This window comes from Aspergillus versicolor (genome assembly GCF_001890125.1).
Source record: "Aspergillus versicolor CBS 583.65 unplaced genomic scaffold ASPVEscaffold_1, whole genome shotgun sequence".
Classification (NCBI taxonomy): domain Eukaryota; kingdom Fungi; phylum Ascomycota; class Eurotiomycetes; order Eurotiales; family Aspergillaceae; genus Aspergillus; species Aspergillus versicolor.
In genome coordinates this window covers 789,697-814,371 of record NW_024467524.1, presented here as the reverse complement: position 1 = coordinate 814,371, position 24,675 = coordinate 789,697, and the positions used below count along the sequence as shown (strand labels likewise).

The 24,675-nt window shown below is 49.8% G+C and overlaps 7 protein-coding genes and 1 non-coding gene across 8 annotated transcripts; 4 read left to right on the top strand and 4 right to left on the bottom strand.

The window, feature by feature from the left end:
- Nucleotides 1–261: 261 nt before the first annotated feature.
- ASPVEDRAFT_181435 (tRNA lysidine(34) synthetase) lies at nt 262–2,428 on the top strand (the record flags this gene model as incomplete). Its single annotated transcript, XM_040808877.1, has 5 exons — nt 262–400; nt 467–670; nt 735–1,892; nt 1,992–2,115; nt 2,179–2,428. The coding sequence occupies 5 exons, from the start codon at nt 262–264 to the stop codon at nt 2,426–2,428; spliced, it is 1,875 nt and encodes a 624-aa protein (XP_040661845.1).
- Nucleotides 2,429–2,809: 381 nt separating this feature from the next.
- On the bottom strand, nt 2,810–7,540 carry ASPVEDRAFT_48354 (putative Rho guanyl nucleotide exchange factor; the record flags this gene model as incomplete). The annotated part of the gene is made up of 3 exons (XM_040813993.1): nt 2,810–3,358; nt 3,415–5,252; nt 5,311–7,540. The coding sequence occupies 3 exons, from the start codon at nt 7,538–7,540 to the stop codon at nt 2,810–2,812; spliced, it is 4,617 nt and encodes a 1,538-aa protein (XP_040661844.1).
- A 1,414-nt stretch (nt 7,541–8,954) lies between these two features.
- ASPVEDRAFT_23107 (uncharacterized protein) lies at nt 8,955–14,056 on the top strand (the record flags this gene model as incomplete). The annotated part of the gene is made up of 6 exons (XM_040809517.1): nt 8,955–12,139; nt 12,215–12,557; nt 12,611–12,999; nt 13,076–13,182; nt 13,250–13,626; nt 13,688–14,056. The coding sequence occupies 6 exons, from the start codon at nt 8,955–8,957 to the stop codon at nt 14,054–14,056; spliced, it is 4,770 nt and encodes a 1,589-aa protein (XP_040661843.1).
- Nucleotides 14,057–14,839: 783 nt separating this feature from the next.
- Nucleotides 14,840–17,644, bottom strand: ASPVEDRAFT_77853 (mRNA splicing protein SYF1; the record flags this gene model as incomplete). The annotated part of the gene is made up of 5 exons (XM_040816451.1): nt 14,840–15,122; nt 15,188–17,199; nt 17,263–17,316; nt 17,376–17,492; nt 17,555–17,644. The coding sequence occupies 5 exons, from the start codon at nt 17,642–17,644 to the stop codon at nt 14,840–14,842; spliced, it is 2,556 nt and encodes an 851-aa protein (XP_040661842.1).
- A 409-nt stretch (nt 17,645–18,053) lies between these two features.
- ASPVEDRAFT_35417 (H(+)-transporting V1 sector ATPase subunit D) lies at nt 18,054–19,519 on the top strand. Its single transcript, XM_040810993.1, has 7 exons — nt 18,054–18,130; nt 18,184–18,194; nt 18,252–18,577; nt 18,625–18,673; nt 18,726–18,735; nt 18,796–18,836; nt 18,886–19,519. The coding sequence occupies exons 1-7, from the start codon at nt 18,060–18,062 to the stop codon at nt 19,101–19,103; spliced, it is 726 nt and encodes a 241-aa protein (XP_040661841.1). The 5' UTR covers nt 18,054–18,059; the 3' UTR covers nt 19,104–19,519.
- Nucleotides 19,301–20,370, bottom strand: ASPVEDRAFT_67029 (U1A/U2B'/SNF family RNA-binding protein). Its single transcript, XM_040815922.1, has 4 exons — nt 20,296–20,370; nt 20,216–20,222; nt 19,818–20,124; nt 19,301–19,732 (listed from the first exon to the last, which is right to left on the bottom strand). Exons 1-4 carry the CDS (start codon nt 20,337–20,339, stop codon nt 19,332–19,334), a joined length of 759 nt encoding a protein of 252 aa, XP_040661840.1. The 5' UTR covers nt 20,340–20,370; the 3' UTR covers nt 19,301–19,331.
- A 185-nt stretch (nt 20,371–20,555) lies between these two features.
- ASPVEDRAFT_t29 lies at nt 20,556–20,626 on the top strand. Its single transcript has one exon. It is a non-coding gene; the product is annotated as a tRNA-Gly (tRNA).
- On the bottom strand, nt 20,597–24,648 carry ASPVEDRAFT_181422 (tubulin-specific chaperone D). Its single transcript, XM_040808876.1, has 6 exons — nt 24,457–24,648; nt 21,870–24,372; nt 21,540–21,819; nt 21,121–21,465; nt 20,899–21,064; nt 20,597–20,851 (listed from the first exon to the last, which is right to left on the bottom strand). The coding sequence occupies exons 1-6, from the start codon at nt 24,628–24,630 to the stop codon at nt 20,717–20,719; spliced, it is 3,603 nt and encodes a 1,200-aa protein (XP_040661839.1). The 5' UTR covers nt 24,631–24,648; the 3' UTR covers nt 20,597–20,716.
- Between the last annotated feature and the right edge of the window lie 27 nt (nt 24,649–24,675).

Here is a 24,675-nt window from a genome sequence, read left to right as displayed (position 1 = left end):
AGCGATTATTCAGTTGCCCTCTGTGTGAATACGGCATAAATATGTATATACTAGCTATTAAAGCGCAATTTTTGGTTTACTCAATTAAAGAATTAGGTCTTCCATGTAGTTAGTAGTATGGATATATCTCGTGGTATATGGATCACGTGCGCAGCCCTGCCGCGATACCGTAAAGCGGCAAGACATCCGTTTCGACCTCACACTTCCTTTACCAATCCACCCAGTTTATAACCCCCCACACGTACGATATATGGATCATACATGGCAGCATCATGCATTTTGCGGTCAAAAAGCGCAGGCGCAATTACCGTCCCGCAATTCACCGACGCGCTCAGTCGAACATGGCTCGAATCGGGTCGTTTTCGCCCTGGGACGACATCAGCCGTGCCCCGTAGACTAGGTTAGTAATTTCTCCAGCTGACTATGTTCTGAGTATGAAAAGAGTTGGGGCTTAGTGATAATATAGGCCTAGCTGTCAGTGGGGGAGCAGATTCCATGGCCTTGGCATATTTATGCAGGCAATGGGAGAGACAGAAACAAGCCCAAGCCCGCGGCGTCAATAACAATGACAGGGATGAAGCGAGAGTTACGGCTTTTGTCGTCGATCATAAAGCCCGAGAGGAAAGTACCCAGGAAGCAAACACTGTTGCGACCTGGCTTAGAAAACTGGGTGCGTGCTTCAAGCTGTGCGCCCCTTCCAAGCGCTGTGGTTGAGCCTAGCTAAGAAATCCCAGGTATCACGACCCAAATCCTCCCGCTAGACTGGACGGGCGTCAGACTTTCTGCGTTTGAAACGCAGGCGCGTGGCTTAAGATTCCAGGCACTGGGCAAAGCGTGTAGGAACCGGGGTATTGAAGCATTACTTTTAGGTCATCACCAGGATGACATCGTCGAGACTACGATCTGGAGACTTTGCTCCGGTGCCCGCGGTGCAGGACTAGCGGGAATTGCTCCTCTTGCGAGGATTCCAGAGTGTCATGGTCTTCACGGAGTGTCGGGGAGTGGGGAGACCGTCACTGTGGATGCTGATGAGTTTGCCCAGTCTCGACAGCAAACCCCAACTCCAAACCAGCTGAGCAGTGCGCGGGTATCAACAGGCGGAATCCTCATCTGTCGACCACTTCTATCATTTCCTAAATCGAATCTCGTTGCGACATGTCACGAGAATAAAGTTCCGTTTGTCTCGGACCGAACGAATTTCGACCCAACCCTTACGCCTCGAAATGCGATCCGCTCGCTTCTATCGTCTAATTCTCTACCATGTGCCTTACAAAATCCATCTATCCTATCTTTAGTCGACCACAGTCGGAGTTTAATCCATGACTCGCTTCGTTTATCTGATAGGATTCTTGAATCCCAATGCAGGCTACTTAACCTCCGGTTCGCTTCGGGGTCCATCACGATCCAGTTTAAATCTCCCCCATATTCGACCATGAAGGACCAACAGCAAGAGATATCAGCTCAGCGCCTCCACGAACTCCAATCTCTCACTCTTCGTCGGATAACAGAACTCGTCTCCCCGTTTCCGGACAACCACTTCTCACTCAGTAGTTTTGAAGGGTTTACCAGCCGTGTCTTCCATTCTCCCGCAACCACAGAACAAGTAACCGGGGAAGAGAAAACCGAGAAGAAGCAAAGACCATTTACATTAGGTGGTGTGCTCTTCCACCCCCTGAATTCCTCGAATACCAACCCCCCTACGACGACATCAACAACTAATGACGATGATGGTGCTGACTACGGGAACACGAGCTGGCTCCTAACCCGCCAACCATACATGCGCCGTCGCGATCCAATCCTCCACTTCCATGTACCAAATCCAACTTCACCAAGAAGTCCAGAACAGGAATCCTATATACACTGGACATTATGGGATAATCGTTTCTGGATCCGTGCTTCGATCACCCCTGGACAAGATCCTTTGATGTCTCAATGTACCTCAGATCCCAAATCTCAACACGGGGACGAAGAGAAAACCTCCACTTCTACAGCCGTCCCTACTCGGACACTATCAGAAAATAACGAGGAACGTTCCAAAGAAAGCCGAATCCAGCTTGTCATTCGTCCTCTCCGTCAATCGGATCTATCCGCCGTCCGTCGCCTGGATACCAAAAAGTCAAAAACAAAGGGTCGGAATCCGAATTCTGTATATGAAAGTGATGGTGAACGTGAGGACAGCTCTGGTGTGGCTGCATTTTTTGCAAGACTAGATCGAGAAGCTCCGGGGCAATCACGGTTTACAGTTCCAGTCCTTGCTATCTCGAAGGATGGGGCTGACGGCGCTGTGCCACCAGTTGATGTGCCGTTGGCCTTGCCAACAATTGATCTAATGTTTCCGAGGTTAGAGTCTACGGATTGGACATTAACCTGGGAATGGAAGTATAAGATGATTGACCTTGAATCATTAAAGTTAATGGGGTCAGTATAAGCTATGCACGCTAATCCACAAATGGAAAAATGGAAATAGATCCACCATGATAATGAGAGAAAGTAATCAGACAAACACCATCGGTGATTGATCCCTCGCCTTAGCATAGTCAACCGGCCGAGGTGTGATACATGCAGTTCAGCCACTTGTTTACATACAAAGAAAATGACATCATTCAAAGAATGGAAATCCGTACTCGCCGGTCTCCTAAGTGTATCCAAATCCAGACGCCGTAAGTGACCAAGTCCTTAGAAGAAAATACAAGAAACGCTCATATGCTTGTACCTGACACCCAAATTTCACCCATGGCGCGAAGGACATAACAGACCAAATCTTGGCAACTCGGTCCTGTTTAGCACGAAGTGGTGTCCCTCGATGAAATTATTCAGCGCTTGCCTTGAGCAAAGCCACTGCTGCTTGCTGGGCTCGAAGGCCCCCAACTTCGCGTTTCAGTCTAAAGTTCTCTTTCTTTAATCTCCCAATTTCGTCCATTGCAGATGACAGCTGAGTCTTCAACGCATCCTCACCATCCCCAGTGCGGACCTCCTTGGCGAGTTTGCTCAGCTCCGAATTGAATCGACCATAAAGGGCTTCGTTCTCAGCACTAGCCTCGCGATACAGCTCATCGAGCTTTTTGGCGCGCTTCTCGCTCACAACAAGGGACGACTCCAGGTCCTTCTCCATGGTAGAGGTTCGGTTGTTGAGTTCGCCAGATAAGCTTTCGAACGCTAGTTCTAGATTTCGCATCCGGGCCGACAGGGCTGCTGCGCTTGTGTCGTCGGAAGTGCCCTGAATTGTTGAATCTGTCAGTTGTCGAGTCGGCGATGGCCGAAAACCTCGAAGCTCTTGACCAATAAGCTCCAGTTCATCCTTCAAGCCTAGCTGAGCGATAGATTGTGCCTTTTTCTCGCCTTGAAGGCGGTCCCGGAGCTGTATACGGATTAGCGAAGTGCGAAAGGTCTACAGATTGGAAGTTAGAGACATACCTTCTGAGGACTTTGTAGCCGCAACCTCTGCGATTTGGTTAAAGACGATGAAGATAGTGGACGGGTTGACTCCGACCCGTTAATGTGTCCTGATCGCTCTTTCAGCACAGGGGCCTTGGAGCTAGGAACTGCAGACCTGCGTTTTGGTTCCAAACTAGGGGAGAGGGATTCTTCAATCCTCTTCCTCGGAGACCTGTCGGCTGTGGAGTATTTTGGGTCGACATTTTCTTTCCGGCTGGGTGTGACTGGGCGGACAGGTGAACGCCGGCTAGGTGAGCCCTGCCTTGGGGGTGGGCTACCTTTTAAAGGTGACGTGCTACGGTTGGTGGACCCTGAACCATGGCTAGTCTGAGGTCGAGCAGCCTTTGAAGGAGTTAGAAGATCGGTTTGTAGATTGGTCGAAGAAGACTCAGGAGTTGTGGGACGGGCGGCTTGACTCGGCGATAGGTTAGAAACGTCTGTTGATGCCGTCCCTGGTCGCAAGTCGGATAGCGAGCTCCTTCGCTTTCGACGCACCCTGACTACACCGCTTCCCGAGGTACTCTTTATTGAGGGTGGCGGGTCTTCTTGTGAACTTTCAGGCCGCCGGAAAAGTTCTTGCGATATAGAAGCACCAGAGCGATCGCGAGAGCCTGGGCGTAAGAGAGAACTCAAACTTGTGTCAAGGTCTATCGACTTTGAGCGTACTAACAGTGAACCTCTCGGTGTCCCCGGTTCTGAGTCGTTGGGGCCCTTGTTTTTGCTGAGAGTTCTGAGAATTGAGGCAACCTTGCCTTCTCCAGAGTTTTCTCTGTGTATGCCGAAGCCAAAGCGCTTGCGGAAAGACGATGCGTTGGAACCAACAGAGCCTGGAGTTTGGGAGGCAGGCTTGGTCAGATCGCCAGTCAGGATTCCCTCCAGTGACGAGCCGCTTGGGACGAACTCATCAAAAAAGTGGTCAAAGTCATCCACTAATCTATCCAGCAGAGACACGTATTGCATTGGGTCACCTTCGATCGTTAAAATCTCCGCAAACGCGGCTGTCAAGGCGCCCCGATCGCCATCACTTCCAGAAGCATCGAGAAGATCCGCAAGGAGGCGGATAAGTGAAGCGAGAGCGCGACGGTTCTGAGGGCTCATATCGGCAACAAATTTCCGAAAACATTCCTCGAACTCTCTAGGAAACATGGCATCAAACTGGCTCTGGAGCATTCGCAGGCTAGTGGGATCTATGACTGGACCCATATGCTCTTTCCATGCGTTTGCCATGAATGTCTCAAAGGCCACGAACAGCGTGTCAACCGCTACCTCAGCTGCCGCCTGGAGCCTTGCTGGATCTTCTAACAGGACGTTGTATAACTCGTTAACTGATGACCGGTCCACATTGTCCCTTGTTCGAAGGGTACGCCCAACAATGTTCCCGCTCCGAGATTGCAGCGCTAAAACATAGGCAGCAAATGCCTGTTCTAAAACCGTAAAAGGACTATCCGATACCTTGGAGGGCGTCGTGCCTGCGACGGGATTTTTGACTGGAGTTTCCTCTTTTCCCGGGAATGAAGATGGCAAAGTATTGGACCGCGAAACATTAGCGCGAGGAGGCGGCATTTTGGGGAATTCACCCTGTAAAGTGGCCGACCCAGGAGCTTTGGAGCTTGAGGTACTGCTGTCTCGTGAATGGCCTCCACCCAGGAGGTTTGCAATCAGTTTTGTTGGCGAGGGAGGGCGGAATCCACGCGGAGTCTTAAACTGCCCTATAAGATGGCCAGCGATGTATTTGATTATAGCAAAATTAGAATGAACTAGAGACTCCGTCATGTGCCTATTCCGAGTGTCATGCAAGGGTTGGAGGATATTCAGCACTTTTCCAATTAGCAAATCAAACTTCAAACTGAGGATCCAGGCAGAGGGAGTACTCACAGCGTTTTGAAAGCACTGGAACGAAGCCATCCACCGTGACGATGTCCGATGAACCTGCACCTACTATCGAGTCCACGTTGACCCGATACTGATCTTCGCCCACCAGAGAAACCGATATGATCACCTCCAAATCTGTATTTCCCAATGTCTGGGTGCAGAGCGCCCTTGGTGTATCAAAGACGACTCTAATCTTTGACGGCGCGGGCCGACTCGCCTCCACACCATGTTCGTCTTCAAACACACACGCCAGGATACCAAGGTTGCCAACGGTACCGGTTGGATTTCGGAGCGACCACCCCCCACTCTCCCTTTCTTTTTCGGAGAACCTTCCCTCGATCTTTGCCTTAATAATCTCCTCAACGATCCGACCAGCACGGCCCCCATACATTGAGACCGGTTCTAAAGCCAATAGGTCCACGGATGTATTTTGGTTAGGTTTCGACGCCACTGAGGCAGGAGCAAGAAAGAGAATCCGGCCGCATGTAGATTGCATGCAGCGTACTGTATGAAGGTCATAAACCTGTACAACCCGGATCTCCGCTGAAGACGCGAGCGGTCCTGAGACACCTTGGGCCGTATAAGACGCGTTATCTAGTTCGGCCATCAAGCCACGTGCCGTCATGCGACTCTCAGGAACTTTCGATAAAAGCACAAGACAATTCTTGTATAGCAGCATAATCCCCGCATCCGAGTCAGCATCTGGAGGATCCAAATGATATGGTGACGACAGCCCGTTGTAATCGACCGCAGTAATCAATCGGCCAGTGGGTAAGACAGTGGATGGCCACCCATCCACCAACTCTTTTAGTCGTCGAAAACCTTGATCATGGTTAGTAGAAGAAGGATCATCAAGTGAGCAAATGTCTTTGATTATATCCCGCGCTTTCAATAGTGGGCGGACGGCGGGGTGTACCAAAGGAAGGCTACTTGTCATCGTGTCGATTAATAGGCTATAACGCGGAAGTCGTTGAACAGGTTCCATCAATAATGATCGCAGTCTCTGTTCCCCAGTTTCGTATACGCGCCTGGAGAAACTAGAGTTCTTGTCCCTCATGAACGAGTTCAACGTCTGGGTGAAGGCGTTATGGGCGCGCATATAATCTCCGTAGGGCTGGGAAAACTTAGGAAACCATTCGAGAAGTGCATTTGCAAATGCTACAGCACCAATTGCATCTCGTTCGTCTTCAAGTGACCGTTGGGAAGTGGATGCTGGTAACTCAGTGTCCTCAGTAATGTCGGCAATAGCATCCCTTTCCGTATCCTCCAACACATTGCGAATGACATCCAGGAAGCCCATATTCACATTGTAAATCTCATTCAAACATGGGGGAAATAGCGTAGTCAAGTCGGACTCGCTAGGGCTAGTACTTGATGCCGATTTCCCTTGTGCTCTCGCGCGGAACTCCTCGGCCACTTCACATACAAGGCTATACAGCTTGCTGACATATCTCTCCTCGGTATCTACTACCTCGCACATAGTCAGGCGGAGTGACTGTTTCTGATTCTGAGAGAACACCTTGGAGCGGCTGACATTGGTGGGTTGTGACGGGGCCCGTTTCAGGCGGGAGGTTGGCAAGAACATGGGTGTTCCTAAAGCCCGTATGAGAGATGAATATTTCCCATAATTAACATCAGCAGTATCTTCCGTATCCGTAGGTTGGTCCGCGGCATGGGTGTCGTGTTCTGCTTGTTCGGGAGGTTGGATGGTCCCGGCAGGAAGTACTATATCGACATCGACCCATGGGACCTTGCGTTCCTGAAACGCGCCTCGGATATCCCGCACGATATCAGTTGTATTTTCCACTTTTACCATGCGATTTGCTAGGTCGGCTGCGTGCATCTCATCGAACATCTTAGGGATTTGGCCCCCCGCCTTCCCCGCGCGAGCTAGAGCTTGCAGACAGTCCTTTGCGGGGTCGGATAATTCGGCGAAGTATTTCAGCATGCCGACAGCCAGGGCGCGACAAACCTCGTCGCCTTGCTTGTCTCGAGGTAGATGATTGACAGCAGCATACAGCGGTGCTGCGGGGGACACGGTGATACGCGAATAGCTTTGGAATCCGGCAGGTGTCAATATATGCGCCTGGATGCGCGAACTGCTCACGGTTGCATTTGCGGTGGATACGGGCCCGTAGAAGACAAATATGGACGATAACAAAGGGTCCGAGACATGGTATAGGCTGAGCTGGTCCAAAGGCAGGTCCGACGGGGCACACGAGGGGGTCGCCATGGTGGCCGATGAGGAAGGTCAGAGCGGCGCGGCGCGCGCACAGCGATGGTGAAGCGCTCGAGCGGGAAGGGGAAGAGCGAAGGATTCAAATGGTCGTTATTAGATTAGTAGATATAAGGGCAAACAGAGAAAAGTGAGGGAAAGAACTGAAGAGACCAGAAACTACCTTGTAGGTAGCAGCCCAAAGGTCAGCTGTGGAGAGAGAGCGACAGAAGAGTACCCATCCAAGGTTAAAGAAAGGGAAACATAGAAAAAAGGATGGGGAACATGATAGAGAAGGACAGGCAGTTGTTATTATGACCGATAGGCCGGACAAGAAGGAGAAGGGTCAATTGAGAGAGTGAAACGTCCTCATGCGATGGCAGCCGAAAGAGAGCCCCTCCATGGAGGCTGACTAGAACGGTGGCAACGAGACTGAGGAGACGGAGAAGGAGTGGGAAAACAAGGGATCAGTTGCACAGCGCAGGCTCCTCCGCCGAAACAGAACCCTGGGAAGACCCTAAGACTCTGGGTTGATCCAGGGCGCTGGGGATGAAGATGGTAAAAAAAGGTTGTTGTTGTTGTTGTGCCGGTGATTTGTTGTGGTTGAGCTGCAGCAGCAGATGATTTGCGCCCACCCAGCATTAGCTGATGCAGTGGAGGACAAGAGAGGGGACACCCGAAGCAAGCACTGGCTTTAAGTAGATCTATTTAATTTACTCTGCTGAGATCTAGTCTAACATGAATCCATCCCGGCCCAATTCCATTTGAGACCAGAAACTCATCCACTTCAACACGTGTACTGCCGCTGCTGGTGGTCGCCCCCGTCAACCGATGCATCTGGGAAAAAGAAAATAAGAGAAGGAAAAAATCTGAAAAAGCTAAATGCAGAAGAGACTCGAGAAGACGGTGCACGCACCCCGGCCCTGCCTTCCGATCATAATCCGTCTCGTTATCCGATGCAAGGAGAGAGAGAGACTCACGGTTTGTTTATCGGAGAGTTTGGGTGGAGAACCGAAGCTCAGCATTCAAGCATCAACAACCACACCGCCGCTCTACCATGGATCAGTGGGACAGCCCGAACCTCAGACAGAACGGCAGGCCAAGATTCCGGTCGTCTCATTTAGATTATCTGCCATTCATTAAGCACCTCCTGGCGCCTTCTAGTTAGATACTCGATCACTGGCCATCTGTTGACTGCAGGTGGATGTATTATTCAGCTTCCGGAGGGTATAAACAGACCAAACCCAAATGGGTATTTACGCGCTAGACCCGATCAAGCAAGCAGCCCTCTCCGCCTTTTTGCAGCTGTTGGAACTCTTGAATTGTGTCCACATCGGCCCTGGTTGTATACAACTCCAATTACAAGGGCCATGATTTAAGTTTGTTCTTCTGCCGGGCACCCCCTAATCTCCGCCGCTCGCTTCTGCCCGTTATGTCGTCCTCGTCTTTGCCCATCGCCGTCGACCCGGTCGCGTTAGTGACAACAGAATGTATCACGGTCACCTCCGCCATGCGGAAACATGCCCGATGGGCTCACTCCTCTGTCGCCGCCATTCTGGGCAGCGGCACCGTCTCTCGTGTCTATGATCGCGAGACATCTGCTCCCCCCAGCCCCCGTGGTTGGAGCACACCTACCCGACCGAGGTCGAGGCTCTCCTCCGCAGACGATGATCACGCCCTCGCCAATCGGTGGGGACTGAGGGGGAAGAAAGGCAAAAGCATACAGGATAACCCTCTAATTTCCGCCTTCACTCGACTACGCAGTGACCTCAAAGACTGCAAAGATGTCAAGACATTCGACGCCCCCGCCTTGCTACATCCGTTCCTTCAGGTCGTCCGCTCTTCTTCGACCTCCGCCGCTATCACCTCCCTTGCCTTGCTCGCCTTAACCAAGTTCTTCTCCTATAAGATTATCGACCGCAACTCCCCCAGAATCTCTATGGCCATGCAGCTGCTGTCCGCAGCAATCACCCACTGCCGGTTCGAAGCTAGTGATTCCTCCGCCGATGAGATCGTTTTGTTGAGGATCCTGAAGTTGATGGAAGGCATGCTGTCCGGGCCGGAGGGCGAACTTCTGGGGGATGAGAGTGTCTGTGAGATGATGGAGACCGGTTTGAGCATGTGCTGTCAGGTCCGCCTTTCGGAGGTTCTCCGAAGGTCTGCCGAGATAGCTATGGTCAATATGTGCCAGGTTATATTTATGCGACTGTCTGTGTTGGACTCTGATTCAGAACCGCTCGACCTTGATAATCGACAACCGTCGCATTTGAATGAGGTTGAGCGAACAAACTTCAAAATGGACCCCTCAGTTGACGGAAACACTGTCGCTTCTCAGCATCCTTCTGCCATGGGCTCTGACACAGCTGTCACGGACCGCGAGCACGCCAGCTCTGACGGTCCCTCTGATCAAGCACTGAATGGGGTTGCAGTCGCTGCTCCACCAAACCCGGATGATGACTCGGGTCCCGATGTCAAGCCCTACTCTTTGGCTTCCATTCGAGAACTCTTTCGTGTGCTCATCGACCTTTTGGACCCAGACAACCGGCAACATACAGACCCCATGAGAGTTATGGCGCTGAGGATAATTGATGTTGCTTTAGAAGTCGCAGGACCCTCAATTGCCAGGCACCCCAGCCTAGCATCCTTAGCACAAAACGACCTCTGCCGCCACCTATTCCAACTCGTCCGATCTGAAAGCCTAGCAATTCTCACTAGCTCTCTCAGGGTTGCTGGTACTCTGATTCTGACATGCCGTCCTGTCTTGAAACTTCAGCAGGAGCTCTATTTATCATACCTAGTTGCGTGCCTTCATCCGCGGGTAGAAATACCAAGGGAACCGGGAATCAATCCTGCTTTGTATGAGGGAGTCCCCCAGGCGCCTAAGGTGGTGAAGCAACCACCTTCTCAGAGTACTAGTGGACGATCCACACCCGTCGCAGTGAAAGATCGACAAAAGCTTGGTCTAGAAGGGGGCTCCAGAAAACCCGAGACGAGGGAAGCAATGGTTGAGAGCATTGGCGTACTGGCACGAATTCCCAGCTTTATGGTCGAACTCTTCGTGAACTATGACTGTGAAGTTGATCGAGCCGACCTCTGCGAGGACATGATCGGATTACTTTCTCGGAGCGCATTCCCTGATTCAGCAACGTGGAGCACCACCAATGTGCCGCCCCTGTGTCTGGACGCACTTCTGAGCTACGTACAATCTATTTACGATAGACTTGATGAGCCGGCTTCCACTGAGGGATTTCCGTCTAACGAACAATTGAGAAACCGACGAAACACAAAGCGGGTCATTGTGCATGGAGCTCAAAAGTTTAACGAAGATCCCAAAGGTGGGATTGCTTATTTGGCGTCTCATGGCATAATTGAAAATCCGGATGACCCCGATCAGGTCGCGCGGTTTTTGCGAGGTACTACCCGGCTATCGAAGAAAGCGCTCGGTGAATACATCTCGAAACGATCCAATGAGAACCTCCTCAATTCTTTTGTGGATCTCCTCGAGTTCTCTGGCAAGTCTGTGGTTGATGGGCTTCGAGATTTACTCGGTGCATTCCGATTGCCTGGCGAATCCGCTCTGATTGAACGAATCGTCACCACTTTCAGTGAAAAATACATTGAAAAGGCCCAGCCCTCAGAGGTTGCTGACAAGGATTCCCTCTTTGTCCTGACTTATGCCATTATCATGTTGAACACTACTCTTTATAACCCTAACATGAAGGCTCAGAGTCGTATGTCTTGTGAAGACTTCTCAAAGAACTTACGGGGTCTGAATGCCGGGCAGAACTTTGCCCCAGAGTTCCTCGAAGAGATCTATGATTCTATTAAACAAAACGAAATCATCTTACCTGATGAACACGATAACAAGCACGCATTCGACTATGCATGGAGGGAATTGCTCGCAAAATCAAGTACTACTGGAGAACTGGTCACTGGTCAAACCAACATTTACGACGCAGACATGTTCGCGGCTACCTGGAAACCTGTAGTCGCTACTCTATCATACGTCTTCATGTCCGCCTCAGACGACGCGGTGTATTCTCGCGTGGTCATGGGTTTTGACCAGTGCGCTCAAATAGCTGCACGCTATGGGTTGACTGATGCACTTGACCGGATCGTCTTTTCTCTTGCTTCAATCAGCACGCTTGCCACGAGTAGCCCACCTAGTACTGCTCTCAACACCGAAGTACAGGCTGGCAAGAGGAGTGTTATGGTCAGTGAGCTGGCCGTGAAATTCGGTCGAGACTTTAGGGCACAGTTAGCCACCGTCGTGCTCTTTCGAATTCTAACAAATAACGAGAGTTCGGTCCAGCAAAGCTGGTCACATATTATCCAGATACTCCGAAACCTGTTCATCAACTCTCTCATTCCCCCTTTTGATTCTACTCTGAATGCCAACCTCGATATTACCCCGATCCCTTTGCAGCCGCCATCGCAGGTTGTGGATCGTGACGGGCGAGGCAACGACACAGGACTACTCTCCGCCTTTACGTCTTACCTATCCAGCTATGCAGCTGATGATCCTCCGGAGCCATCAGATGAAGAACTTGATAATACACTATGCACTGTAGATTGTGTGAGCGCATGCTCAATCGACGAACTTCTTTCGAATATCAGGTGAGCGCCACCCTCAGATTTCCAGCCTTGGATGCATATGCTAACGACTTTCTTTTTTTTTTTTTTCCTTGTCAGATCTCTCCCCTTGGACGCTGTAGCGAAGATAGTGGAATCGTTACAAGCTCAGTTGCCTGAAGAGAGTGCCCCAGCGGTCATTGTGGTTAAACCGGAACGGCCGCTTCCATCAACGCGAGCAAATGCCGGGCCAGACTCAAGTCAAGGGCGATATGAACCAGGAATGATGTACCTGTTAGAATTGACCGCAATTCTTACCCTTCGAGACGGACAAACAATTGAAAGTCTGGGCGAAGGCCTTCTGGCTTCTTTACAAGGTTTCATTCGAGATGCTAGGAATCTCCACCCTCTGGCATTATCACGAGTGGTGACTTATCTACTGAACTTGCTTCGGCTGAGCCATGTATGGACTTTTACCTCATAAATCCGGTGCCCTACGTTCTAACTGTTAACCAGGATCAGCCTTTCACCCGTGTTCCTGTCATTCTTCATGGCATTTCTAGCTTCGACCAAGACACGCTGGAGAGTGTCGCAGTGTCTATCGTCAAGGGGCTCTCGCGGTGCGTCTTTGACGGCAACCTTCTGCGGAATGAAATTACTGTCTCGCCGGACTTCTGGTCCATCCTACAACGCTTGCATCAGCACAAGGACGCGGCGCCCTTGGTGTTCAGTCTCCTGAGAGCCATTGTCGATTCAAACCCTCCTATCGTGACGGCTGACAACTACGAGTCTGCTGTCGCCCTTGCAAATGAGTTTATAAGTGCGGGCAGCGTAGGCTATATTGAAGAAAGACACAGGGACACTCTTACACGACGCCCCAAAGGTGTCAAGCAACCAAAGCAAAGGTTCGATATCACGCTACCCTCTCTCCCCTCTTTCTTACCCAACCCATTCCCAAACATGCTAACCCGCCTTATGCAGTGAAAATGAAGTCGTCTCGCGCGGTGTGACCGCCATTGGCCTCATATACCATCTTACCAGTCGGACTCCGACTCTGATCAAACAATCACATCTAGAGGATGGTGAAGGTTTGTGCATTCCATCTCCAAACCGAAAGTATTCACGATTGACCTTGGACTAATTATAAAAATCCAGCTTGGTCAGCATATTGGTCACCAATATTCCACTCCTTGACTTCCCAGTGTACCAACCCTTGTCGAGATATCCGGCACCATGCTATATCTACTTTACAAAGGTCACTTCTCTCTGTCGGTATTGGAGCCGATAATGAATGGACTGCGATCTTTGATCAAGTCCTTTTCCCTTTGATCTTACGGCTACTCAAGCCTGAAGTATTCCACTCCGACCCACGCGGAATGGGTGAAACCCGCGTTCAAACAGCGACCTTGGTGTGCAAAATCTTCCTGCGTTATCTTGACCAACTTCCAAACGCGGAGGGCATGCTAGAATTGTGGCTCAAGATCCTCGATATCCTTGACCGAATGATGAATAGCGGTCAGGGAGATAGTCTCGTAAGTTTGCCTTTCTGGTTGTCTTTAATCAGTATTACACGATATCTAACCCACTGCACAGGAGGAGGCCATTCCGGAGAGCATCAAGAACATAATCCTAGTCATGGCAGACCAGGGCCACCTCGTCCCACCCTCACAAGATCCCAGCAAGGAAAATATCTGGACCGAAACAAAGAAACGCCTAGAGCGGTTCTTGCCTGATCTTTTCAAGGAAATCTTCCCCGACGCACCTAAGGAAACACCGCCAGCCTCAACACCTGCTTCGCCTCTACCCCCCACCCCCGCTGAACCACCTTCAGAAAACGCACCAGGCGACAAGGAAAAGGAAAAGGAAAAGGAGCCGGAAACCACAACCGTAAGTGAAAAGGAAAACCAGGCAGTTTCTGAGACCCCGAAGGCCGAAGAGAAGACCGAATCTGAACAGTCCTAAAAACTTTTGACCTAGAAGGGCGACGGAGATAGTATTTGAACGAATACCTATGCATTTGAGTCACTTTGTTCATTTAAATACCCTGGGCATTTATAGCGTGGACAGCCTTGTTTTTACTTAGATCTACTTAGAACGAGGCGTGTAAATATACTGTTTGTGCCTTTGTTGTTGTCGTGTTTATGTGGCTAGAATGCTATGATATATAAGTAATCGATTTGACTTGGGTAGGGTGTCTTTCATGCCAACCTAATTTCGCATTCATACAGCAGGCAGATATAATATTTTAGGCCATTCAGACTACTAAAATAATGCAAATCGAACCAGGAGCCTTCTACAGACTACGAGAAATCATAAAATAGTTTACAACTCTAGTTAAATACCAGAAATCCTCAATAATCATTTCATCTATACACAAAACGCCATTGCGTTGGAGAAGATAGGTATCGCAGATTCATCAAAAGAATGACTTGGCTTGCACAATAAGACAAGACTGCAAGAAACCAGGAGATAAAACATAGGAGATCAATATAGGGTACAGAGAGACAAACACAGAGCACACCCTTGTCTAGGTGTTTGAGATGATATATTGATCTATTGAGTTCAGCCGTTGTGGACGGTTAGGTAGCGGTTATGGTAGTAGATAGATAGGTAGATGGTTTAGACAATCATTGGCGCGTGATTATGTTTGTTTTGACGGGGTAAATGGTACCGGGAGTTAAGGAAAAAGAGAGGGATTGACTTCTGTTCGCAGTGGCAGCGTAGTTGAGGGAGAAGAGAAGATCTCTAGTCCGCATCCATGTCTTCGTCATCGAGATCGATGGCGTCAGGGTTCGCCGGAGCAGCGGCCGCAGGTGCTTGGTTGGCAGGAGGAGGACGATTGCCGCCTTCAGGTCCGGTACTGGCCGCAACGAAGCCTACAGGTGCACGCGCTTGTCGTTCCAACGCCGCCATGGCATCTGCTGTGGTTGCGTCCATTTCTTCCCCTCCAGTTTCCGGTTCAGCTTCGCCTTCACCCTTTTGTTGACCGCGGGCGATGGCCTGGGACGCAATAAAGTTGACGTCGGTGCTGTATCGGATTGGTTAGTATGTTGCCATAACAGTATAGTAAAAATTGGGGTTGGGGTTGCATACTTGTATTGAGCTTGAACACTTCGCTTGATACGAAGCATTTCCTTGAATGTATCTTCGTTTCCGTGCTGGACTTCGAAAGCTTCCCATTTCTGCCAGAATGGCGCATTGGTGCGCGGATCGCAGAATTGAGATGCATGGCCGTAAATAGCACGTGCGCGATCAATTTCGCCCAATCTCCTTTCCATCTCGGCGAACTTGAGGCACATTTCCTTGGCCTCTTGATCAGGCAAAGCGGCAATACCCCGCTCGTAGATCGGCCGCGTAGACGGCAATCCGAAGTTGGAGGCGGACTTGGTGATGTAGAACTCGAACATTTCAAAGCGGTCTTCATCAGAGACAGCCCGAGTGGCACGTTCGTAGATTCGCATCGCGTGTCGAGCCAATCCCCGCTCCTCTTCCAGGTTTCCGTACATCAGATAGAGCGGTTTGGCAAACTTGGGAGGACAGCCATCGAGCGCCTGTTCAAATAGATCCCGCAAACGCTCAATACCAATCTTTCGATCAACGGCTTTGGTAAGATAAAGATTCCAAAGTTCAAACGCAACTGGATAGGTGAAGAGGTCCAGGCCTCGTTCGTATACTTTGAACGAATCCTCGAAATATTTGTGTTCCTCAAGGAGGTTGGCGTAGTTGACAACAGTCTGAGGGGTGGCAATTCGCAACTCGAAGATCCTTTCATACACCTTCTTCGTCTCCTCGATCGATGAAACACTCTCCACCAGATCGACATAGAAACTCCATAGCCTCCAGCTTTTATGAACGCGTTGCTGAGGGGAGAGTGTCTCGTCAAAGTAATCAACGGTCGATTTCTTGGGCGCTTGCGTTGCCTTACCCATGATCTCAACCGCCTTGTCGAAGTTTTCGCTGCGCAGCTCCATCTCCGCCCATTCACACCATGTTTCCGCAAGCTCTGCAACTGATTTGAAAGGAACTTTCACGGCTTTCTCGAAGATAACCCGTGCAGGGCCCAAGTCTCCGCCGCGCTCGTAGAATTTCGCGTAGTTGACCCAGAGCTCCGAAAACTTGCCAACAGCCTTTTTGGGATTGATAGCTGATATAGCAGCGGTGTATGTTTGTACAATTTCCACGTTGTTGTCACCCCAAAGAGCCACCCTCTTTTCCCATTCAATGACATTGTTGGGATTTTGCCTAAGTAGAACATCATTGACCAAAAACGGTCGTCGATCCATAAGTTGTTCAAATCTGAGCATCCGAAGATCGAGATCGAAATCGGCTTCCTCATCGGCTTGGTTATTATCAGTCCGAACGGCGGCAGCTTCCATCAGGTTGCCTATGATGGATTCTTCGAATTCGACATAAGAATCAAATATAAGAGTAAAATCGCGAACTGTCATGACTGTCGTAATGCCCTCCTCAAAGACATCGCGTGCCTTCTCGAAGTTGCCTTTCGTGATCCAGTAAGTTGCCAGTCCGGCCCAAAGTTTACCTTTTTGGTCGGCAAATCGATCGATGCCGCTACGCAGAATTGCGTCCACATCAATTCCAGACTGAGGCCCTGTCTCGATTTTCTTCGCTTTTGAGACCAGTAAATCCACCATTTCAGTGAACAGCTGGAAGTTACTCTTTCCGTCCCGGGACTGAAACCTTGGGTCGTTAAGAACCCCCATGTAGCGCTTCACGGCGTCGGTATACTGTCCCATCTCCACAAGGACGTGGATGTATTCCTCTGCACTCTCTGGGTGGATTTGCATGTATCGAGCCCAAATTTTCACTGCGGTTTGACCGGAAGCAGACCGTGCGAAAGCCTTGTATAATTTCCAAATCCGATTGTGCTGAGTTACCGGCAACGCTCGCAGAGCACGATCGAAAGTTCTCCTAGTTTGTGTAACGAGCGGCTGTTGAAGAATGAAGGAGAGGTACATCTCCCATATCCGAGGCATTTTGTTGAGTAGGATCAACGCACGCTCAAACAGTGCGTTGACCTTCTGAAATTCGGCCCGGTATTTGGTTGCATTGCGATTCTTAAGATGTTTCGTTCGAAATTCCAAGTACTATAATAAATCTGTTAGCATATTCCTCCAGATATCGATCAGTGGGATCAGAAATTTAAATACCATCTTCCAAAGCTTGTAGGACCTCGGGAGCTGTTTACAAGCACGCTCTAGAACCTGTCAAACGTTTAGTATCTTGCGAAAACGAAGGGAGCGAGCATGAAAATATCACTCACGAAAGCCTGCTCATAAAGCGTCCCATTTTGCTGTTTGTATTCGATGTACGCAAGCCATGGCTTGATGCTGCCGGGATTCCGAAGGAGATCCTGCTCGTACACGTTGTCATTATCGGCCTAATGCGGTAGTTATCATATTAGCAGTCATTTCCTATTCACACGGGTAGCTTTTTACTTACAATCAGATATAAATCTGGCCGGGAGGCCGAAGATCGATCCATCTCTGCGTGTTGCCGGTGGGATCTCGGGGGCAGAAGCGTCCCTGGCATTGCGCCACTCAATCGAGCGGGACCGACTCACACGGTCAACACTTATTCGCAATAAAAAGTGGTGGCATGAACGGGAAAGCCTTCTCGTCGCGTCGTGAGAAAACCGACAAGCGCTTCGCCGACGAAGTTGGCAGCGACATCACGTGATGGATGTCAGGCAAGCCTCAGGCCACGAGCTGGTCCAAGCTCCTCTCATTCCGGTGATGTTATCGACATGTCCCTCTCCGCCTTTGGACCGCTATCATTGTTTGCGCCTCTCGTTGAATTCCGTTTCCGGATACTAAAACAATGTCCGGAGCAGTGGTGAGTCGCTTGTTTCTGTATTATCCACATTATTGTACGAGCCCCTATTGATATGCTGGCTTCTATATAGGGCCGTGAGGCGGTCTTCCCGACCCGTCAGTCGCTTGGGTTGATGAAGAGTAAACTAAAGGGCGCGGAGACTGGCCACAGTTTGCTAAAGAGGAAAAGTGAAGCTTTAACAAAGTACGTTCTTTTTATATCAATAATTGTATTTCTGATATCAATACGTTTTATAGGCGTTTCCGCGGTATGCATACTCGTCGATCGACCTCTCCGCATCACCCACGCTAATACGGATATCCAGAGATAACCCGACGAATCGATGAAGCCAAACAAAAGATGGGGCGGGTCATGCAGGTTGCTGCATTTTCCCTGGCGGAAGTGAGCTACGCTGTTGGTGGTGATATCGGCTACCAGGTCCAAGAGTCCGCCAAACAGGCCCGATTTCGAGTCCGGGCGAAGCAGGATAACGTTTCTGGTGTTCTGTTGCCTCATTTTGAAAGCTACACGGAAGACTCCATCAACGACTTTGGCTTAACTGGTCTTGGAAAAGGTGGACAACAGGTACAACGCTGTCGCGAGACTTATGCCCGCGCGGTCGAGACCTTGGTCGAACTTGCGAGTCTACAGGTATGGAAGTACATAACAGTATACCGGCGGCTGGCTAATTAGTATAGACTGCGTTCGTCATCCTTGACGAAGTGATCAAGGTTGTCAACCGAAGAGGTAAGCCTTCACTCCCAATCAATTGACGGCGCCTATATTAACTCAATTCTAGTAAATGCTATGTGAGGCCTTCGCCCCAGTATTCGTTTTCATGAATTCAACAACTAACGAAGTTGGCACAGTGAACACGTTATCATTCCACGAACAGAAAACACCATCAAATGTCAGACTTAACCCCTCCTTGCCTTCACACACACGCTAACCCACCATAGACATCAATTCCGAACTCGACGAGCTCGACAGAGAAGAATTCTACCGACTCAAGAAGGTGTCGGGCAAGAAGCAGAGGGATGTTGCAGCAGCTGATGCTGAAATTCAAGCCGCGCGCGAGAAGGAGGCCCAGAAACAGAAACAATTGGGCGATGCCACTGAAGAGCCAGAGGCGCCTGACGTTCTAGGGGAACAAGAAGACACAGATGTTATTTTCTAGCATGTTTATTCCCATTTACTTGTATGTAGTGTATTTCCTTTTGGCATTCAAATGTTTCTTGCCGTTTGCTGTTACTTTAGTTTCTTCGGCCTAAAGGAAAGGCCATACCATACATGCATGCATGTTGTAGCATTTCGCATACTCCATAGTTGCGATTAGGTAGCTCAAACCCATAAATCCAGCCCCCAACGCCCATAAAAAAAAAGAAATAAGACAACGATAAGCAGCTCATTGTCTCTGGAATGTAACCCGAATTGGCTTCCCCTCCGGGCCCATCGGCATCCCCGATGTAGCTTCTTTCGCACTGATAGCGCCAGATTCGCTCTCGTACTCCACAAATGCAATTCCCTTTCTCCCCGGTACCAGTCTGACTTCCTGGAACCCTTCGAACCTTCCAAAAACACTCGTGAGAGTCTCCTGGTCTGCTGTATCGGGAAGATCCCGCAAGAACAGAATCTTGTTCGGGGGTAGATACTCGTCGGGGATAACGGCCGCCGCAGCGCCGGACGTGGGCTTGAGACCAGCACCCTTTGCTGTCTTGGCAGGGCGACCCGTGGCCTCGGGCGCACCGACTGGTGGGCGTTTGAGTTTCTTCTGGGCCTCTAGGGCTTCGTGCGCTTGTCGACGCTCTAGAGACTAAGGTTAGTATATTGCACCACATCACACAACCATTCAGGATGCCCAAGTGTATTTGAGATAAGATAGAAGGCATACCCTTCTCTGCTAGCCTCCTCCGCTTGTGGGATTCTAACTCGTCATCCCCTCCCTCTCTTAGCACTGTCGCATCGCTCCTTGTCTTCGCGTAATCCAGGACCATTGGTTTGTCGAATAAATCGAAGCCATTGATTTCGTCAATGGCGCGGGTTGCGGAGTCGACATTGTCAAATACGACGAATGCTTGCCCCTTGGCCTTGAGGTTTTTCTTCGCAATGATTTCGAGGATCGTCCCGTATTCCGAGAAGATTTCGGACAGCGCTTCTTTTAACTCATCGGGCTTTATGCGTTCTTCAAGATTACGAACCTGCAGAGGGTTAATCGATGTTCCAGGAAAGAGAAGAAGAAAGCTTTAAATGGAGTATCGAGGGGCTCCGGAGAGGGCTGGCTTGACGTACGTAGACTCTGCGGAGAGCTGTTAGTTGGGCTCGGTCCCGGTATGGAGGGGAAGCTTTCAATGGATTGAAGAAGAACTCACGTGGGATTGGGAGGGATACTGGCGGGAACTGGGACAGTGGCCATCTTCGCGACACGGTAGATGGGTCGTCGCAGGCCGAATTTCCGTGTTTCAATTAGTGTTTTCTTTGTATGTAGTCTGTCGCTCTCGCGGCCTCATGCAGCTTGATTTGCTTGCCGCTTTAGCAAGAGGTCATGTGACACAACTAGCTGGAATAGGAAATAGGATCTAAAGTGGACTTTTGGTCCATAATGGCAAATTTTCAGACAGGACTTCAACCAGCATCATTGGTCTAGTGGTAGAATTCATCGTTGCCATCGATGAGGCCCGTGTTCGATTCACGGATGATGCATAGCAATCCTTTTTGTCTTGTACCCGACGTGTTTTTTTTTTTCCTAGCCTCAAGAGATATATTATCTAGTACCTCTAATGCTACGAGAATTCATATACTGGCCACAAGTCCTCTCACCTCTTCCACCTTACTCTTTAGCTTCGTTGGCTGACTCGCCCAATCTTCTAGCTTCACTAAGTCAAGGTTGGTTTCCATGAACAGATATTCTGCCGCCGTGGTCCGAACCTAATGCCAGTTAGAAGAGCCCCGAGTTTGATATTAGTAGAGCGTACCCTTGGAAACGGATGAAGGAGCATCCCTGTGAGCTTTTTCATCACGTCACCCCGCACCTGCTCTAGTCTTGAGAGGGGTGCATATGCCCGGATTGCAGCCTCGAGCCTGACTATATTCTGCGTCTTGAAATGGGCTTTCTGAACAAGGATGAACAGTTTCCTCAAGCTGGGCAACGTCAGTGCTTCCCACATATGTCTCACTAATGGGGCTAAGATACTGACCTTGGGTCCCGGAATTGAGGAGCGGAGGCGACATAACCATCTAATAAGAATGCTGATATTTCCAAAATTGGTATTGCGTAACGGTCATCTGGAAGCTTCTCATCCAGGATAAGGAGCAAATCCTGGATAATGGCCGTTACTCTTTTGGGCTGTTCTGCAGCTGGGTAATTGTTGATATTTTGGATTAAAGCTGAGCGCGTGGCGCGGATGAGTCCCTCTGCCCCCGCCACAGCGGATGTCGCAAATCCCTGGAATAGTGGAATCCGTAGCCAGTCGATTCCTTGCAGCTCTAGCAGTTGCACAAAGTAGTCGGTTGACGACACTTGACTAAAATGCTCATAATGCCTGTTTCGATTAGCATATTCGTTAAGACTCATCCAGCACCTGCACATATACGTAGAGGCATCACGGATCCATACCTCTGCAATGGTGGAAAACCACTAGCGCTATCCCAGAAGACCTGGAGGCAGAGCCAAGCCTCAAGTCGGACCTTGTCCAACTTCTCTGCTGCAAGACGGCAGAGGCAACCGACTATGTCTTGGATGTGTGACTGGTTGGTGAAGCTACTTTTCCTTTGCAGCACGATTTTTGCGGCTTGGATACCTTCCAGCCTAACCAAGGAGCCAATATCACCTCGTCTATCTGTTGTATAGTCGTTCAAAAACCCAATGAGACTACTTGCAATATTTTCGGTCACATCTGTATGTCGGTTAATACCGTTTTCCTGCGGTTTTCGAGGAGCTGCATACCTATATGCGGCAGAACGCCCATGGCAAAGCTCTTAACGGCTACCACTCGTTTCTCAATTAATTCTTCCTTTTCGGCACACCGAATGAGCTCTTCAATCACAACTTGTCGAGTAGCATCAGTTGGGTTAAGCTCGCTGAATATAGAGCCAAGAATGGAGATATGGCCTCGACCGGTAGGCAAGTTCCGAGTTGTACGAATGTGCGAAAGCCAGCCTTGTATTAATTCGTCCTGCTTCGAAGATTGTACAAGGTACCACAATTGCGAGATCGCTTTTGACGAGGCTTCTATTGAAATATCGTCATTCCTAGAGAGACAGAGCATCAGAACCTTGCAGGCTTCTTCAAGAAGAGCAGGCTCAGGTTCGTAGCTCTGGTGCTCTCTGAGACGGTAAGATGATCTAGAAAGTGATGCTATTAGACACGAAGCAGCCTCAGCAGTGAGCTCTGGGCGGGAGGTCTGGAGAGTCAGGTCGTCTTTAGTTGGCCCAGTCGGCGAGCCAAAGATTTCCCAGAACTCAGATATCTGTCTAGCAATGTGACGTGCATCTTCATTGGTTTTAATTATAGATGTCTCAAAATCATTGAAAGCATCGATCACTGAAGAGATGGCAAGAAAGCACCCATGTCGTGTCTCAACATCGCTGCGGGGAATACTATAAAACCTGTCTAGTAGTTTCTGAAGGACGACGCGCATGGACTTGTTGGCTTCCTGTGTACTTAACTCCCCAAGAGCCTTTGCTGCGTGTCTTCTGGATTCGGCGTCGGCTGAGCCAATGCCTCTCCATTGCATCAATGATTCGAGCAGCGGGCTCCAATACTGGGGGCTAAGAGCAACTGTCTCTTTTGCAACGTCAATCATCGCCCTTGAGCGCCGTGCCACGGCGTGATAATCCACTACCTGGACAATAGGGATCCCTTCCACAATAGTATTGGGATGGCGACCGATAAGTTCTTGAAGGGCAGCAGAAGCACCTCTTCGGATATTACCAGACGGGTCCACGCAAGCGGCACAAACAAGTTCGATGGCAAGCATTTGGAGAACATTGACCCCAGATTGGGCAGTGGGGGAATATATTGCTTGCCTGTTAATTGCAAGGAGCTCCTGCGTTGTATATTTGCGCGATATAGCCCATATACCAAAGCACGCGGCATCCCGAACGCCAGTCCCGACAGAGCTTCCAGTGGACGACCTTTGTTCGAAGTCTAAACCGGATACAAGGGGTTGCAACACCTTAGGAAGTTGATGGGTTGGAGGTGCATGGCGGAATAATAGATGGCCTAATGTGAGAATTAGGCCTTGCCATCTTTGAGCGTCGACAGCGCTTAGATTGCGTTTCAGTGTGCTTGTTCCGATTCGCCTCGCCTCAGAAGGCGTTATTATAGTACCATCCCTTTTCTCATACAGGATATTTTCTTCCAATGAGCCAATAACAGCCTCAATGACTTCAGTAGCCATGTCCGGGTCCAGCTTTAGGGTCACAATACTGAGCGCCTTGCTCGCGGAAAACCTTACAGGAGTATCCTTGTCCGCGAGAGCTGTCAAAAAATAATCAATTGCATCTTCCAGGATAAAGGAAACCTGGTCATCAGATACTAGATTGCTGCTTCTCTCAGCAAGTAAAAGAGCCATGACGGTTATAGACCGAAGGATTTTGATGATGGTCTTTCGAGCTAGAGCAGACGATAGAATCGCCTGAGATACTTGGGTATCGCCTTGCACGATACGCATTATCTGTTTAAAAACAGGGACGATGAGAGGCGCGAGGTCCTCGGCTTGGCCGGATCCAGTCAAACGCGCAAGAAAAGATAGCACGCCGATGTATGCGTAGACAGCGGAGGAATCAGTACCAGTGGGAGGTTGGATTACATTGAGCGCCCAATCGGTGAGATTCGTCAACAACCCTAGAGCTTGCATATCTCGGCGCAGGACGAGACGTGCAAGAAGCATCGTTGCGGCTTCACGCTCCTTCCCTGCTACATTGACATAGGCCAACGCAACTGAAAGAAGAGAGGTGGCCACCGCCGGTGTTTGCGGCGAAAATCGCTCATTTGGTCCGGATACTTGGTATGGAATTGGTATATCGTCGGATGACATCGAAGACAGGTCAAAAGGTGCAAGCAATAAATGCGCGAGCCATATAAGCAGCACATAGCGCTCCTCCCACACTAACCGGCTTGGGATATCTTCAGAAAGAGCATGAGGGTCGTCTGACCGAGTTGTATCCCACTGAATGAAGGCGCGTAGCAAAGGTTCAAGGTATTTTGGCTCATTGTTTAAGAACCCACTGATAACCTTGACCCCTCGTACCTTACAAAAGGTGTAAAGGAGCCTGCAGATAGCCCTTGGAAGAGGATACAAAGCTCTAGACTGGTTTCTAGCCGATTTTATGGCATATTGATTGCTATGTGTTAGCAGGTATGACAACAGAGCCTCGACTAGAGGAGGCAGAAGTGATTGCAAGTGCTGATCCAGCAACTGCGGCCATTCTTGGAAGGGTTCCAACTGAAGATAACTGGTTAGCAGAGCCCTAAGTTTTTGGCCTATATCCCGACCGTGTACAGAGAAAACCATATTTCCGGGACTTACAAGGTTGACGAGCCTTTCTGTTTTCGAAGCCAAAGTCCATCTTCGTGGGACTCTCTCACCTTTTTTGGTAGATTGTGGCTTCCAGAGCAAGGACGGCAATTTGGCCGAAAATTCCTCGACAAGATCCCCAGAAGCACGCTGGAGCTTAACTTCTCGGGCATCAGCTGCATCCATGATGGAGTTGGGCTCTCATCGAAGAAAGATACCAAGTACAAATGG